At 40.0% G+C, this 18,391-nt stretch overlaps 1 protein-coding gene across 3 annotated transcripts in view; it reads left to right on the forward strand.

Moving 5' to 3' along the window:
* Positions 1 to 18,391, forward strand: part of Nell2 (neural EGFL like 2) — a 298,553-nt gene that overhangs the window by 263,481 nt on the left and 16,681 nt on the right. For all 3 annotated transcript variants that reach the window (XM_055627188.1, XM_055627186.1, XM_055627187.1), the window contains exon 17: positions 15,288 to 15,428. In XM_055627188.1, coding sequence (XP_055483163.1) covers positions 15,288 to 15,428 — 141 coding nt within the window. The remainder of the gene's footprint in view (positions 1 to 15,287; positions 15,429 to 18,391) is intronic.

Here is an 18,391-nt window from a genome sequence, read left to right on the forward strand (position 1 = left end):
GTAAGTCCAACCCCAAAATGTACAAGACATATATCTAGATGCAGATAAAATATTAGAGAAAAAAGGAAGTAATGACGTAGATTTTAAAACTCAGCATGTAAGTTGTTGATTTTTTAATAATCAATATATTGAATCAATGCAAGGTTACATGCTTTTTTGTTTGTTTTGTATTGTTAGTGAGAAATTCATAAAAAGATTTTTAAAAGTAAGTGCAAAGACAAAAATTCTAAAGCCAAGATATTTTTAGAAACAGAATACCATAGGTATTTTCTCAAGAATTTACATTATATAAATTAAGTTATAGCTGTACAAGACTAGGCCCTCCATTCCTAAAAACAAAACAAAACAACAAACAAATAAAATACTTGAAAATAATCATCACAAAAGATGCTAAAAGATCTGATAGGCTAGGATCAGATAGCAGGGGAGGAGGACCACCCCTGTGAGTGGACCAGAGGAAGGACATAGGGGGAGCGGAAGGGAGGGAGGATGGGACCTAGACAAGATGAAGGACGGGGCTACAGCCGGGATACAAAGTGAATAAATTGTAATTAATAATAATAATAGTAATAACAATAATAAAGAAAAAGAAGAAAAGAAAGACTAATCTCAGAAAAAATTAAGACAAGAGATTACAAACAACAGTCTATGGTGTTCAAGAAGACCTTCCAGCATGTTGATCTTGGTATAAGATACAAGGACACCAACCAGTTAACTAATCAGGTGGGAGGACAAGAAGAGGATAGAGGATATTATGCAATAGGAACTCTGTACAAGTCCCTGAGGAGAAAAAGCAATGATAGAATAATGGGCTGAAAGTGTAAAGAAGAGGAAAGATTTATTGTCCAGGTCTTCTTCTGTTTTAGCCTAAATATTTAGACACCAGCACTGGCCAAATGGGCAGAGCCTGTACCCTCACTGGAGATAATCATTCAAGAAGTTGTGCTTCTGTCAATGCATTGCCACTATTTCCCCTAAATAAATGCTCATGTTCCTAGATAATGAAAAACAACCTAAGGATGTGATATTGCATCTAGTCTTAGGGGAGGGTTATGTACATATATCAAATAACCATCATGAGCTGCTAGTCCACCTGTAAGGGTCTTACATAATAACAGCTAGCCGTGAAGGGAAGAGAATATTGTTCAAAACCCAAAGACTCAGAGGAGGCTCAATATATATACAAAGTTACAGTGCTCAAAAACTTAGAATTCGCTCACAAACAAAATTCATTCACAGTATGTGCACTTCAGACACAAGACCCAGAGGTCCTGCAAGCTTCCAAAGGAGGGGAAAACAACCAACAACCCTATGCAGCTATAATACCTATGAACCACAACACTGACCAACATAACACCATCATGCATGCGTGCAGTAGTGGCATGCATATCCTGGCAGTAACCAAGAGCTCTACGTGGACTGAATACCCGCTCAACAAGAGGGAAACTGTGCCTGGGACTGGAAACCTAGCCAACTACCCAAGGCTAGTAAGGTCAAGGATCTTGGAGGAGAACCTACAACTAACAATCTACTAAACCAGCATAATCTCTGCTACATTCTAAATATGTGTCCTTATATCCACATGTAAGTGTAGGCATAACTAAGGAAATTTCTTCTGCAACATGTAGATGAAAGAAATTTAAATTAAGGGCTTGAAACTTATTTCATTAAAAAAAAGAAAGGAATTAAAATAAAAGCTATTCCAACTCATAGACTGTTTCTTCTAGGCCGATATCTTAAAGAATAGAATTCTATGATGGTCCAAGTGGCTGTGGTCTTTTGGAATGGTCTTGGGTAGTGTACTTGTCATTACTTTCTTGTCTGTGACACACTATAAGAATACTTCACTTGGGTATGGTTGTAAGAAAGAAATAATGTGATGAAGAAATTGTACCTTGTGTTTTTAACACCACTCATTAATAATTATGAACCATAACATAATGAAAACAATTGTCTATAAAGCTATAATGTTCTATAGAAGATTTTATGGTCTCTAAAATCTATATGTGTTTTAAAAAGAAAACTTTCAAAAATAATATGAGAACCAGTCTTTAAAATGTGAAATTTTATGCACTATTTTATACCCCACACCTAAATTTTGAAAACAGACTCCCAGGAACTCAGCAAAAGGCAGAGAGAAATGACTTTGTGGTTTTAAAGGCTGTAGCTCATCTAGAAAGCAAATTGCCCCGTGTGAGTGATCAGGACTTGATTAATTGTTTTGAGGATCCTTAATTGCCTGCTGTTTATCAATATAATTTAATTGCCAGGGAACTGGATTGTGCTATAAATAGACCAAGTACTATTTTATGAGAAATGATGTCATGTTTTTCTTCAGAATAAGTAGTATGAAAGACAATACTCTTGCTATTTGGTTTTGACACTGACACTAAAAATAGTACCGAAGACAGTTGAATTTCATTTCTGCTTTCTGTGTATAAAATGCAAGAGTATAAGCTCATCAGTCTTCTCTCAGTTTAAAAGGAAAGGCGTTGGTGCTTTCTGTGGCAGCCCACATACTAAAATGAGAAGATACAGATTTGTGTAGCCCCTTCCTACGTATGACGCACTATTCACTGAAGCGTACATATTTTGGGGGTTGGAGTAGGGAAAGGGTGGAGTGGAAATTATGCAAATACAATGCTTACCATTTGATACTCTCAAAATTTTTTCAATTGGGGAGAAGGAGTAAAATATAGATTGGCCCACTTAGGCACAGACACTTGTAAATATTTACAAAATTTTACTCATAGCTGATATAATAGCCGAATGTCTGCTGTTATAAACAGTGAAGAGACTGTGTCTCATTCAAATGCCTAATTCTATAGTACCCTTGAATTTTACTATGAAGACGTTTGTCACATTCTCAAAGAACGCTTGAGTGGCTGACATCACTCCCTTCCGGCTGGACGCCTCTGTGGAAGTTTAGCACCGCAGAAAGTTTAGTCTTGACAACAAGCCTGTAGGAGAAGAACAAGTCACAGTCATGTGATGCTTAGAGTTTTTCACCGGTCAGTTTGTTTTAATGACATGTTTGTGTTTTCTGGGACAATCTATCCTCAGCGGCACCTGCCATTTTTATTTTCTAAGCTGATTTCTGTCTCTGGAGTATGAATATTACACATGACTCTTGTTGGACAGCTAAATATTTCTGGATTTTAGCTTCTGTATGTCTTGAGGTAGTAATACTATCACTAGCCAATGTTCTATATGTAGATGTGAAAAATTTTAACTGTCCCCAGTGAATCAGAGAACTAGTTCCTTAAACATAATGAAACAACAGATTTTTGTAAGATTTATGTTTAGTTTTTTTATATACTATATACCTACAAAAGTACAAAATAAAAATTGTAAGTCCAAATTATTTGCATTTATACAATTAATGTTCTGGCTACTTGAATTCAGTTTGCAACTTATTTAAAAATGTTTCTTAGCTCCTTAAGAGATAGGGTGTCATACCCAGGCTGGCGTTGAACTCACTATGTACATAAGGATGACTTTGACTTTTTGATGCTCCTGTATTTAAACCCTGAGTGCTCCAGTCACAAATGTGTGCTACGATGCCTGGTTTAGGGGATCTGGGCTCAAGTTGAGAGCTTGATGCATGCCAAGCAAGCACTCTACCAATTCAGCCACCACCCCAGAAAAGCTGGTAGTTCTAACATCAACTAAAATAACGTATTTTTTGTCTCCTAATGTTTGATGTTTGTTGTATAATTCTAATATATATTTAGAATATTTGTATGCATATATAATATAAAGTATACTTATATACTTATGTACTTATATACCTATATATAAGTATATAATTATATATAAGTATATAAGTGTATATGAGTATATAATATAATTATATATAATTATATTATATACTTATATGTACTATATGTAATATTACATACATTATTATTATATTATTATATATAATTATGTTTTATATAAATGTATAATATATTACATATATTATGTAATATATAATTATATATAATTATATACTTATATGTATATATTATAGATGTATAAAAATATATTTAGAATATATACACAGATATATTCTAGACGAACAATGAATGACTTTATGCTATAACTTACACAAATGTCCTCATTTGTTTGTAGACAAACACCATTCCTAGGACTACCTTTGTGCAAAATACAATGTAACCTCCCCAGAATGTTCATAAAGGAGCCACATGACCCATCAGTTAAACCTGTGGGTATATCTATAGGAAAGGAAACCCATATGTAGACAAGACACCTAGGACCCTCTGTTTGCTGCATATAGTATCAAAAGTAATAATATAAAAAGTCATCCATCAATGAATGGTTGAAATGCATGTATGCAAATTTACTCAATGGAAAACCATTCACCCATGAAAAGGGTGAGTGCTTTCATTGCATCATAACAAACTACGGGAGCATTTGGCATATTTGGGCATTTGGTAATTAGATAGATTTTTATGATTCTCTAATGAATAACTACTTCAGTGCCCTGTGTATAAGAAGTGTTCATTAATTTTAAGCAGGGCAGAACAAATACAAAGTCAGGCTACATTACCTGTATAGCTAGTTCTCCTTCCATATCCTAAATGGTGATAAGCACATTATGCTGAGTCATGGCGTACGGACTTTATAAATTGAGTCATATTCTAGGTGAAGCAGGGTACTTCATTACATAAGAAATTGCTGTGCAAACCCCCTTGAAATGTGAGTGAGTGCTTCCTGCTTTCAAACTTTCCAATTTTTGTCATGTTCCTTTAACATCTATATCAATATTTACCTGAGCTACTTCTTTAATGTCTGTCTTTTTTTAGATTTAAATTCTATTTCACCTCCATTTTTATGATTATCCCTTGCCATAAATAGAAATAATTGAGAAAATAAGTGTGTAGCCGTGAAAATTAAGTATTTGTGTACTGCTACCTATAGACCAGATTGATGGTGACAGATATATTGCATTCTGGAAAATTGCTCTATGTGACTGTAATTTAGATTTTTATAAATTTAATTTTGTAAAATGTAATTTACATAGATAATATCTCAGTATTGGCAGAAGTCACGTATCTTGTATATCTATTTTTCTCTAGCACTTAGTTGTTGACATACAACAGGTATTAAGTAAGAAATTAATATCAATTTAAATTAACTAAGGAGTCCTGTGTTTAGATAGCTGTTCTCTAAAGAGTTATATGATAATGACTTAACAAGAAAATGATGCTCAAACTGTAGGTGACAATATACCACAGCAACTTCTGTTTGCACGGGAGAAGCGCAATGAATAGCATTTCTATTAAAGGTCAATGACTCCAAGAGTGTGTGGGTGAAAGCAGTGCCCTGTGGGTGCCGTGGAGTCGAAGAAGGGAAGTGAGAGAGCAGGGTGGAGGAGGGGGCTGGGTGCTCGCTCACAGATAAACGCAGGGTGCTGTGGGCTCTATGGTGTGAGTGAAGGGCCATGGGGGAACAGGGTGGAGGAGGGGGCTTGGAGACTAGAAAAGGGATGATGAGAGGAAAGACATCTAGAAATAAACACCCATCTCACAGAGGGAGCAGAACTTACAGTCATGGTAAGTCAGGAAGAAAGGACAGAATGGAAGACAGCATAGGCAGGAGAGTCACAAAGCTCTGTTCGAGCCACAGTTTTGGACAATGACCATTTCTTTTTTTTTTTTTTTTTAAATCTTTTATTTATTTTTTATTAATTACACTTTATTCATTTTGTATCCCCCCATAAGCCCCTCCCTCCTCCCCTGCCAATCCCACCCTCCCTCCCCTTTCTGCATGCATGCCACTCCCCAAGTCCACTGATAGGGGAGGTCCTCCTCTCCTTCTTTCTGATCTTAGTCTATCAGTTCTCATCAAAAGTGGCTGCATTGTCCTCTACTGTGGCCTGGTAAGGCTGCTCCCCCCCAGGGGGAAGTGATCAAAGAGCAGGCCAATCAGATTATGTCAGAGGCAGTCCCTCTTCCCATTACTATGTAACCCACTTGGACACTGAACTGCCATGGGCTACACCTGTGCAGGGGTTCCAGGTCATCTCCACAAATAGTCCTTGGTTGGAGTAGGAGTCCCTGGGAAGTTCCCTGTGTTCAAATTATCTTGTTCTGTTGCTCTGCTTGTGGAGTTCCCGTTCCCTCCAGCTCTTACTATTTCCCACTTCTTACATAAAATTCCATTCACTCTGCCCATCAGTTGGCCATCAGGCTCAGCATCTGCTTTGACAGTCTATACTGCAGAAGCTTTCAGAGGACCTCTGTGGCAGGTTTCAAGGTGGTTTCCTGTTTTCTTCTGGCTTTCAGAGGCCCTCTGTAGCGGGTTCCGAGGTTGTTTCCTATTTTCGTTTTCTTCTGATGTCCATCCTCTTTGCCTTTCAGGATGGGGATTGAACATTTTAGTTAGGGTCCTCTCTTTTGCTTAGTTTGTTTAGATGTACAGCTTTTAGTGGGTTTATTCTATATTGTATGTTTATATGAGTGAGTATATACCGTGAGTGTCTTTTTGCTTCTGGGTCAACTCACTCAGGATGATCCTTTCCAGGTCCCACCATTTACCTGCAAATTTCATGATTTCCTTATTTTTCATTGCTGAGTAATACTCCATTGTATAGATGTACCACAGTTTCTGCATCCATTCTTCAGTTGAGGGGCATCTGGGTTGTTTCCAGCTTCTGGCTATTACAAATAAAGCTGCTACAAACATGGTTGAACAAATGTCCTTGTTGTGTACTTGCGCCTCTTTTGGGTATATGCCTAGGAGTGGTATGGCTGGATCTTGAGGAAGCGCTATTCCTAGTTGTCTGAGAAAGCGCCAGATTGATTTCCAGAGTGGTTGTACCAGTTTACATTCCCACCAGCAGTGGAGAAGCGTTCCCCTTTCTCCACAACCTCTCCAGCATGTGTTGTCCCTTGAGATTTTCATCTTGGCCATTCTGATGGGTGTAAGGTGAAATCTCAGGGTTGTTTTGATTTGCATTTCCCTAATGGCTAATGAGGTTGAGCATTTCTTTAAGTGCTTCTCTGCCATTCGATATTCCTCTGCAGAGAATTCTCTCTTTAGCTCTGTTCCCCATTTTTTAAGTGGATTACTTGGTTTGTTGCTTTTCAGCTTGTTTAGTTCTTTATATATATTGGATATGAGTCCTCTGTCAGATAGAGGGTTGGTGATGATTCTTTCCCAATCTGTAGGCAGTCGCTTTGTTTTGATGACGGTGTCCTTTGCTTTACAGAAGCTTTTCAATTTCATGAGGTCCCATTTATTGATTGTTGCTCTTAGAGCCTGTGCTGTTGGTGTTCTGTTCAGGAAGTTTTCTCCTGTACCAATGAGTTCTAGGGAATTCCCCACTTTTTTTTCTAGCCGATTTAATGTGTCTGGTTTTATGTTGAGGTCTTTGATCCACTTGGACTTCAGTTTTGTGCAGGGTGATAAGTATGGATCTATTTTCATTTTTCTACATGTAGACATCCAGTTGGACCAGCACCATTTGTTGAAGATGCTATCATTTTTCCATTGTATGGTTTTGGCATCTTTGTCAAAAATCAGGTGTCCGTAAGTGTGTGGGTTTATTTCTGGGTCTTCTGTTCGATTCCATTGATCCACCATTCTGTTTCTATGCCAGTACCATGCAGTTTTTATAACTGTTGCTCTATAGTACAGCTTGAGATCAGGGATGGAGATACCTCCAGAAGATCTTTTATTGTAGAGGATTGTTTTAGCAATTCTCGGTTTCTTGTTATTCCATACAAAGTTGAGAATTTTTCTTTCCAGGTCTGTAAAGAATTGTGTTGGCAATTTGATGGGAATTGCATTAAATCTGTAGATTGCTTTTGGTAAGATGGCCATTTTTACTATGTTAATCCTGCCAAGCCATGAGCATGGGAGATCTTTCCATCTTCTCATATCTTCCTCTAATTCTTTCTTCAGAGACTTGAAATTTTTTTCATACAAGTCTTTGACTTCCTTGGTTAGGGTTACGCCAAGGTACTTTATGTCATTTGTGGCTATTGTGAATGGTGTTGTTTCTCTAATTTCTTTCTCAGCCCTTTTGTCTTTTGTATACAGGAGTGCTACTGATTTTTTTGAGTTAATTTTATATCCGGCCACTTTGCTGAAGGTGTTTATCAGCTGTAGGAGTTCCCTGGTAGAGTTTTTGGGGTCACTCATATATACTATCATATCATCTGCAAATAGTGATAATTTGACTTCTTCCTTTCCCATCTGTATCCCTTTGATCTCCTTCGACTGTCTTATTGCTCTAGCAAGGACTTCCAGCACTATGTTGAAGAGATATGGAGACAGTGGGCAGCCTTGTCTTGTCCCTGATTTCAGTGGGATTGCTTTAAGTTTCTCTCCGTTCAGTTTGATGTTGGCTATAGGCTTGCTGTATATCGCCTTTACTATGTTTAGATATGTGCCTTGTATCCCTGAACTTTCCAGTACTTTAAACATGAATGGATGTTGGATTTTGTCAAATGCTTTTTCAGCATCTAGGGAGATTATCATGTGGTTTTTTTCTTTCAGTTTGTTAATATGGTGGATCACATTGATGGATTTCCGTATACTGAACCACCCCTGCATACCTGGGATGAAGCCTACTTGGTCATAGTGGATAATATCTTTGATGTGTTCTTGGATCCGGTTTGCAAGTATTTTGTTAAGTATTTTTGCATCAATGTTCATAAGGGAGATTGGCCTGAAATTCTCTTTCTTTGTTGAGTCTTTGTGATGTTTAGGTACCAAGGTGATTGTGGCTTCATAGAATGAGTTTGGTAATGTTCCTTCTGTTTCTATTTTGTGGAATAGTTTGAAGAGAATTGGAGTTAGCTCTTCTTTGAAGGTCTGGTAGAATTCTGCACTGAAGCCATCTGGTCCTGGGCTTTTTTTGGATGGGAGACTTTTGATGACTGCTTCTATTTCTTTGGGGGATATAGGACTATTTAGTTGATTTACCTGGTCCTGATTCAGCTTTGGTGAGTCAAATCGATCAAGAAAATTGTCCATTTCATTTAGATTTTCAAATTTTGTGGCATATAGACTTTTGAAGTAAGTCCTAATGATTGTTTGGATTTCCTCAGTGTCTGTAGTTATGTCCCCCTTTTCATTTCTGATTTTGTTGATTTGGGTGGTGTCTCTCTGCCTTTTAGTTAGCTTGGCTAAGGGTTTGTCTATCTTGTTGATTTTCTCAAAGAACCAGCTCTTGGTTTCATTGATTCTTTGAATTGTTTTATTTGTTTCTAATTGATTGATTTCAGCCCTGAGTTTGATTATTTCCAGCCGTCTACTCCTTTTTGGTGTGTCTGCTTCTTCTTTTTCTAGGGTTTTTAAGTGGGCCATTAAGTTGCTTGAATGAGCTGTCTCGAATTTCTTCTTGAAGGCACTTAGTGCTATGAACTTTCCTCTTAGCACTGCTTTCATTGTGTCCCACAAGTTAGGGTATGTTGTGTCTTCATTTTCATTGAGTTCTAGAAAGGCTTTAATTTCTTTCTTTATTTCTTCCCTGACCCAGCTGTCATTTAGTAACAAGTTGTTCAGTTTCCATGAGTGTGTAGGCTTTTTGCTATTTCTGTTGTTGTTGAAGTCCAGCTTTATTCCATGGTGATCAGACAGGATACAAGGGATTATTTCAGTCTTCTTGTATCTGTTGAGGCTTGCTTTGTGACCAACTATATGGTCTATTTTGGAGAAGGTTCCATGAGGTGCTGAGAAGAAGGTAAATTCTTTTGTGTTTGGGTGTAAAGTTCTGTAGATGTCTGTGAGGTCCATTTGATTCATGACCTCTGTCAGAGATATTGTTTCTTTGTTTAATTTCTGTTTTGTTGACCTGTCCTTTGTCGAGAGTGGGGTGTTGAAGTCTCCCACTATTAATGTGTGGGGATCTATATGTGGTTTAAATTTTATCAATGTTTCTTTTACAAATGTGGGTGCTCTTGTATTTGGGGCATAGATGTTCAGGATTGTGATGTCTTCCTGGTGGAATTTTCCCTTGATGAGTATGAAGTGTCCTTCCTCATCTCTTTTTATTATTTTTGGTTGAAAGTCTATTTTATCAGATATTAGAATGGCTACTCCTGCTTGTTTCTTGGGTCCATTTGCTTGGAAAGTCATCTTCCAACCTTTTACCCTCAGGTAATGTCTATCTTTGTGTCTTAGGTGTGTTTCTTGTATGCAACAGATTGCTGGGTTTTGTTTACGTATCCATTCTGTTAATCTGTGTCTTTTTACTGGAGAGTTGAGTCCATTGATGTTGAGAGAGATTAATGACCAGTGGCTGTTAGATCCTTTGATTTTGATGTTGGCTGTGTTCATAAGTTTGTGTGCTTGGTTGCTTTTTGTTTTGCTGTAGTAAGGTTAATTATTTCCTGTGTTTTCTTGACAGAAGCTAATTTTCTTGGGTTGTATTTTCCCTTCCAGTGTCTTCTGTAATGCTGGATTTGTGTGTAGGTATTGTTGAAATTTGTTTTTGTCATTGAATATCTTGTTTTCTCCGTCTATGAGGACTGAGAGTTTTGCAGGGTATAGTAGCCTGGGTTGACATCTGTGTTCTCTTAGGGTCTGCATGATATCTGTCCAGGCCCTTCTGGCTTTCATAGTTTCTGTTGAAAAGTCAGGTGTGATTCTAATGGGTTTGCCATTATATGTTACTTGGCCTTTTTCCCTTGCAGCTTTTAGTATTTTTTCTTTGTTCTGTATACTTCCTGTTTTGATTATTATGTGGCGGGAGGATTTTCTTTTCTGGTCAAATTTGTTGGGTGTTCTGTAGGCCTCATGTATCCTTATTGGCTTCTCCTTTAACTTGGGGAAATTTTCTTCAATGATTTTGTTGAAAATATTTTCTGGGCCTTGGAGAAGGGAGTCTTCTTTTTCCTCTATTCCTATTATTCTCAAATTTTGTCTTTTCATATTGTCTTGGATTTCTTGGACGGTCTGTGTCAGGAATTTTTTGGATTTCACATTTTCTTTGACAGATACATCGATTTCTTCCATTGTATCTTCTACACCTGAGATTCTTTCTTCCATTTCTTGTATTCTGTTGGTTATGCTTACCTCTGTAGTTCCTGTTTTCTTCCCTAAATTCTTCCTCTCCATTATTTCCTCCATTTGTGTTTTCTTTAATTTTTCTAGTTCTATCTTCAGGTCTTGAGTTGTTTTGTTTACTTCCTTCACCTGTCTGCTTGTATTTTCCTCTTTTTCTTTTAGTTCCTTCAACTCTGTCTCTTTGATTTCTTTCAGTGATTTAATTATTTCTTCTCTGAAGGCCACAAGCTGTTTGGCTGCATCTTCCCGTATTTCTTCACGGATGGCCCTAATTTGCTTGTCTTTATCTTCCTCCATTTCTTTACGGATAGCCATGATCTGTTTGGTTTTATCTTCCTCTAATTCTTTACGTATTTTATTTGTCTCCTCTATTATCCTCTTCATCAACATAGATGTAAGGTCCTCTTCTTGATTTTCTATTATGCTGCATTGTTCAGGGCTGTTCGCCCCTGGATGGCTGGGTTCTGGAGATGCCATATTGCTCTGTCTTTTGTTGGTTGAGCCTTTACGCTGACCTCTACCCATTGGGCTGATTTAGGTTTTGGCTGTTAGTTTCTGTGCTTCCTGGAGTCCTGAGGTAGGGAGTATCCCCTTGGCCGGAAGATGATTTTTCCTGAAGGAGTCCTTCTCTGATTTTTGGTTATGGTCACTGTATGGCCAGTGTTTCTCCGGAGATGCCACTGCTCACCTCAGGTTTATAGCCCTGAGTAGTAGCTGTGGTCTATGTTAGGCAGGGGGGGATCTCCTCTTACCCATAAAATTTCTCAAGACAACTGCCCCACTGCTGGGTTTCTTGTTATAAATTTAGTGTGCTGCTGCTCACTAAATTTCCATATACAGTCCTCTTGAAGAAACTGCTGATTCCCTAGCTGTGGGGTTTTCTCCCAACAGGGAAACTCAGTCTGTTATCCTGGGGCGCACAGTTCTGTCTGAGAAAGTGGGAGGTGCACTCAGCAAGTCTCTGGGCCAAAGGCTGATTGCTCTGCTCTGGACCTGGAGAATGTGCACCTAGGTGTATTTGGCACCTGGGGGCACTGTTCTGGTCTGGAGGCTGGGTGCCTCACTCTGGACCAGAAGCTGTGTGTCTCTGTCTGGGATGGCGGCTACAGGCACTGCTCTGGTCCAGACGCTGTGGGTGCAGCCCCCCTGAAGGATCAGGGATTCCTACAGTTTTGGCAGTCCAGCCAGGGACAACTGGCCGATCCCTGGCACAGTATCTGAGGGCTGCTGTAATGGCTCTTGGACTCCTGCAGGTCCGAGGATGCAGCTGTGTGTCCCAGTGCCCCAGGGGAACGCAACAATGGCGGCAGAGCACAGCGCTTCTGCCTGCACTAGAGTCTGCGTGAGTCCAGGAAGTGTTTTGGTGCTGGGTGTCCTAAGCGTTAGAGCTGCTGACCCCCTCCGCTGGGGGTTTCCTCCTGCCAGAGACACGCAGTCTGGTGCCCTGTTGCCCTGGTGCCCACAGTTCTATCTGAGGCGGCGAATCACGCGCGCAGGCAGGGCTCTGTGCAGGCAGGCGCCTTTGTCCCTCCCGGCTCTGGGTCCGGGCTGGCTCCTGGGGCACCCGCGGAACCTGAGTCTTTTCCAGGGGATGTCTGGGTAACCTGGGGTCGGTCCCAATTGTTTCCTGCTCCGTGGGGTTATCTCTCGACTGGGAGATCCAGTCTATGGTGTTGTGGGCCCACAGTTCAGTCTGGGACCGTGACCAGATCGCGCTGGCGGGTAGCTCTGGGCTGGCGACCAAGCGCCTGGCGGAACGGGGATCTCTTCCGCGGTTTTGCCGGGTGAGTTAAAGCTGATCGAATCCCCCACCGTGGGGTATCCTCTCACCTGAGAAACACAACCACTTGTGTTTTATGGCCGCGAGTTCTGATTGCTGGTCACTGTGCCAATCCTGCTGTGCTGCTCCTCAGAATGAGAGTCCTCCCGGCGCTGCCATCTTGCCCCGCCAACGACAATGACCATTTCTAAGAGCTCAGTTTTCTCAGAAATAAAGACTCTACTCATCTCCCCCTGCCCCGCCTTCTTCAAATGAACATCCCTTCCGAAGCTTAATTGTCAACCTAAAACAGGTTCTGTGCACCTGTTTTAGGTTGACAGGTTCTTCTTCTGTGCATGTAACAAACAGTATATCTCTCCTCATCGGCTCTGTTAGAAGAAATACCAGTTAATGCTGAAGTGAGTGCCGCAGTCAGACTCCTCCGTAATCAAGAGTTCATCAGCTGGGGAAGCCCTAAGTTACAAAGAGGCTTTCTCCGCAACCTCCAGGCCAAGGTAGCTGCATCGCAGGAAGGCAATGGTTAGCTGATTTGGCCATCAACCTTTATTTTACTAGTAGGAATTATTGGCAGTAGTAACTGATTCTTGGATAAAGGAGCTGTGGAGATAAGCACCTTATAGTTCTGAAACATTGCTCAAATATTACAACGGTATGAAACGTTTAGTGTTGGCCAGTTACCTCATTAATCTGAGAGGATGTTTTACGTTTAGTTTCCCTGAAGGAACTCTTACCAAGTAGCAAATGAGTTAGGGCTTAATCCTCTGATTGCTAAAAAGGTATTCATACATGTATTCCCAACTTTACCCCTCTGAAGGCTGAGCAGCAGAGCTCTGCCGTGTGGTGCTGCCCTACGGATGGCCAGAACTCAAAAGGCAGAGGCAGGAAGATCATGAGTTTGAAGCCATTCAGGGTTATGACACATAGTCCCAGCAAGTCTGGGCTACAAGGCATGAGTGAGTCTCGTAATAAATAATTTTCAATGAGCGTAAGAAAAGTGGACCACGTAAACAGAAAATAAAATAAAAGCTGAGGGTGCAGCCTGGTGGCAAAGCAGTTGCCTAGAATGCCAAAGGCTCTGGGTTTGAGCCACATTGCTGAAAAACAAAGTAACAAAGCTAACGTAGGCATCCTTGAGTTTGGCGTTACTGCCACTGAAACAGAGCACATTCTACTAGCTAGAATAGACGGAGAGGAAGGACTCTGAAAAACAGTCAGCCCTTCTTTGTCAGAAGAGCACCTTTATGCCTATTCACATGCTCCAGCCGCTCTGTGCCATGAGCCTAGGAAGCACTTAAAAAGACAGCCTGCTTTGGCAGACAGAGTCTCCCATTACAGCATAAGGCTATCAAGATGCACAAAGTAGGTACAGGCGGGGGTTTTCAGCAGCCACAACTGGGCGGTGCTATTAGATAAATTCACTTAGAGAAATCTCAGTCAAGCCAAAAGACCCAGAAGATCAGGAGGAAATGAGGAAACAGAAGTATTTTATAAGGCAGTACTAAGTATCACTTCTCTCTCTCCAAGTGGAGGAGACCTGGGTGCTGTGGGATTATTCCATCACTCATCAGCCTGAGCACAAAGGGGCTCACAGTGTTGGGGAATGATAATCCACCTCTGATAGAAATCTGAGCCCCAAGCTACCTTTATGCCACTTTCTGCCTAAATCTCCTTGTCTGACATAGGAATGTCAGTTAGAGCCTGTAACTTGATTCGGTGTTTTTTTCTGTTCAACATACTGTTCATATGGCATGATTTTATTGCAGTTCTAATAATATATGTGCACAAATGGCACACATTATTGAAAACACAATGCGCGAATGCTGTTGTCATATTTTTTGAAGGCGACTGGGTAGCTTACACTTTAATAGTTCTTTTAAAATCCTAAAACTCAAGTGGCTGAAAGAAACAAAAATCATTTTCTTGCTCATATCATCTGTTCATCACTGGCAATGAACTTCACACCTTGTCCTGCTCCTCCGGGGAGTCAGGTTGGTTGTTGGAGCCTCTGGACATTGCTAGTTCGTGGGTTGTGGTTGTAGACAGCTTCATGTGAGTCACGAGCAGCACCCTAAAGGCTCTGCCGGGAAGTGCTGCATATCACCGCACAGGTGACTGAAGAGAGTCGTCATATGGCCACTCTTATCCTGAAGGGACTGGAAACTTCCCGTCCCAGAGTGTGTCGATAAGCTGGGAGTATTTAGTGATGATCATAGACCACCACCACAACAGATGCTTTCTACTTCACAGTTGAATCATTCGTAATAGAGAAGAAGCCTTCTACGTCTCTCTGGCTACTCAGAAATACCGCTATACTCTTTATGCACAGTTTTCGACTACCAACTGACTATATTGAGCTTATATTTTCTCAGTTTCAAGGTTTGGTGGCATTAAGAATTACAGTAGTCTTGTAGCAGAATGGTCTAATGTCTTTAAAAGAATAAAGCAACAGTAAAAATCCACCTTGGTTTTCTTCGTCCCACAGACATTGATGAGTGCTCCGATGGCTTTGTCCAGTGCGACAGCCGTGCCAGCTGCATCAACTTGCCCGGATGGTACCACTGTGAATGCAGAGATGGTTACCATGACAATGGGATGTTCGCGCCGGGTGGGGAATCCTGTGAAGGTGAGTAAAAAAAAAAGACATAGAGCCCAAAATTCCTGTAACTTGGAGAATACAAAATAAGATGTAAACACTAGATACAGAGTTAATCCCCCAAACTCTGGCAAATTTGCTATCTTCAACAGTGATGGGAAGTTTGTTAATAGCTAATTTTGCTTCATAATTATATTACCTTATTATATATCAAATTTGTGACCCTTTGTGAATATATTTTAAAGATGCTTTAAAGTGAAAAACTCATTTTATCACATAAACTTTTTAAAATGGACACATTTAAAACCCTGGCCCTCAAACAGGTAGAAACATTAGATGAGGCAAACCTGAGAGAGGATAACTAGGGCGAGGTAAAACATAAGCATGAGCAGCCATGTCTTGTGTGCTGGTCTGGGCTGTCACAGGAGAGATTGCCTGGCAGAGTAAGGATGACTGTTGAATGTTAGACACCAAAGATGTAGTTCCTGTCCCAACACGTGTCATCTTCTAGGACTAGAAAATTTAGTCTGATTATATTCAGCAGTCAGCCACTGGTCTTTAGTTATTTTCAGTGGCCTGACTAACAGCTCTCTGTATCCCCTCTACCTGGAGGCGGTTTTACCAACCAGCAGAGGAAGCTAAGTGCCTGGGAAATGACAACACTGAGTCAACATTTACGGCACAGGGAGAAAAACTAAGGCAAACGCAAGAGCTGCTGTTTCTTCACTTTTGCTTAAACCTTCACAGACCACTGGCCTGGGAGATAAGGGGCCTAAGATACACAGTATAATTCTTCTAGGGCCTGACACTAAGAATGATCCCCAAAAGATTGAAGACTGAGCATGTTCCCCTTTTGTTTACACTTTTGGAGATCCTCATCTCTCAGAGTAAAACACATTCTCTGATGTAGTTGATAAGGGCCTAGGGGCGTGCATGCTCAGCTTTCTTTCCACATCTAAAAAACATACCAGATAGAGTCCTTTGCATGCGTTCTTCTTCTCTTCAAATGGAGTTCCTGCTCCCAACTTCACCCCAGGTTTCTGTATAATTCAGATACGCTCACAAATGTCTCCTCGACTTTGTATTTGAAATAGCCTTCAACTTCAGACAAGCTAGTCACTTGGCCTGGTCTACTTTCCTTCAAAGATATAAAATATTCTCCTGGAGTCGTATATATGCTCCTTTGTTTGTTTGCTGACTGCATACCTTAGAACGTGAGCTTATAAGTTTTGTTTGTTTGTCAGCTGTTAGGTCTCCAGTCCAAGAACAATGTTGGGCACATGACAGATGATATTTTGGTTTGGCTAGTGAAACTGACTGAGACGGAAAATAGGTAGATAGATAGTGTGATAATAATGTTATCAAATTGATGTAATCCAGGATTACCTGGACATTGAGCCCTAGACACAGGGCTTGCCTGTGAAGGGTTATCTTGATTAACTTAGCCGAGGTGGAAAGAGCTATGGACTGTGGGCAGCATCATTTCCATGAGTTAGGATCATGGACTTTACAAAAAACAAACAAACAAATAAACAAAGTAAGCTGTACATAGCATTCATTGCTCTCTGCTTCTCAGCTGTAGATCCAATGTGCCCAGCCCCCTCAAGCTCCTACTACTGTGAATTCTCTGCCACAACAGACCATCATAAGCCCCAGTAAACCCTTTCACTCTTGAGTCACTTTTGTCATGGTATTTTATCAAGCAGCAGAAAAAGAAACAGCTACACAGAAGAGAGATAGAAAAACTTTAAAACTGAAGTGTATTTAGGCATATAATTTATATCAGAATTAAACATGGGTATGAGCTGTAGTACAGATAAATATTTACTATGTTAAATAGACACAGTGTTCAACCAAAAACATAACTAGTACACTGTTGATTTCAGAAAGTAAAAATGCAATTACATATTAAAACAAAAATATGATAAGCATAAGACAGCATAGTAAGGGATTCCTTCAGAAAAACAGAAATGCTTTTCAAGAAAACCCCACAAACATAAATTTTTTTATTTTGAAAGTATTATTCTGGAAGATGATTCTACTATTATCTACCAATAACATTTGTAACAATGATTTGAAAACTACAATCCTCTCAGAAGACAGCACTCCTGGAGGAGTGCTTTAAAAGAACCAACCTGTGTGGTTTAAGAGACAGACCAGGAGACTTACAGCTGCCTATTCCCTACAATTGGAGTGATTTGCAGAATTGTAATATTAGTGTTTAGAGAGATTCAGTTTTAAGAGTATGGTTATATGAGTGAAGGAGCCACTTTTCTGTAACTTACAAAAGAAAGCATCTCAGATTGGAGAAGCCACAAGAATGTATTGGCAACTACTCTGAAGAGCTGCATTCACACTTGAAGGCAGGAACAAATGGCTTTCCTATTTCACTACATTGTGACTGTGGTTATGTCCATCATGCATGTGTTGATAAGCTGCATTCATATAAATCTTTTGCAATTCTTCCCACACCATCTCTCTTATCAGTTTAGACTTTCTTTCCAGATGGCCTGCTGGGGTGCCACTTTCCTGCTCTATGCCATCATTTCTCCTATACCCACATTTTTGAAAAATTGAGACACAATCCAGTATTTTTCCATAAAATTTTATATTTATTTGCCCAGATTTTTTTTCCTTTTTAGCTTCTCAATAACCTTCTAATTTTGTGATTTTGTAAGGCTTGAAGTATTATGTTCAAGCTGAATATCACACATTATTTATTTCAGTCAAGAAGAAGACACAAATTAAATGCATCTAGTTCAACCCAACAAGTAAATATTGGACATGCGGACAGCTGCATTGAGCATAATAGGTGTCTCAGGAGAGAGGATGCTGAGAGTTCTCAACAGATAAGGTGCTTATAAGACAAAGTAGAAAGTGTTGGGACAAGTCTTAAACATGATATAAAAGATGTGTTATGCAGAGGGAAAAAGGGGGAGAAAAATAGGGAGGGAGGGGGAAACAGAGGGAGAAGGAAAGGGAAAGAAAAAGAG

This window comes from Psammomys obesus, unplaced genomic scaffold (genome assembly GCF_907164565.1).
Source record: "Psammomys obesus unplaced genomic scaffold, mPsaObe1.curated_primary_1811, whole genome shotgun sequence".
Lineage (NCBI taxonomy): Eukaryota > Metazoa > Chordata > Mammalia > Rodentia > Muridae > Psammomys > Psammomys obesus.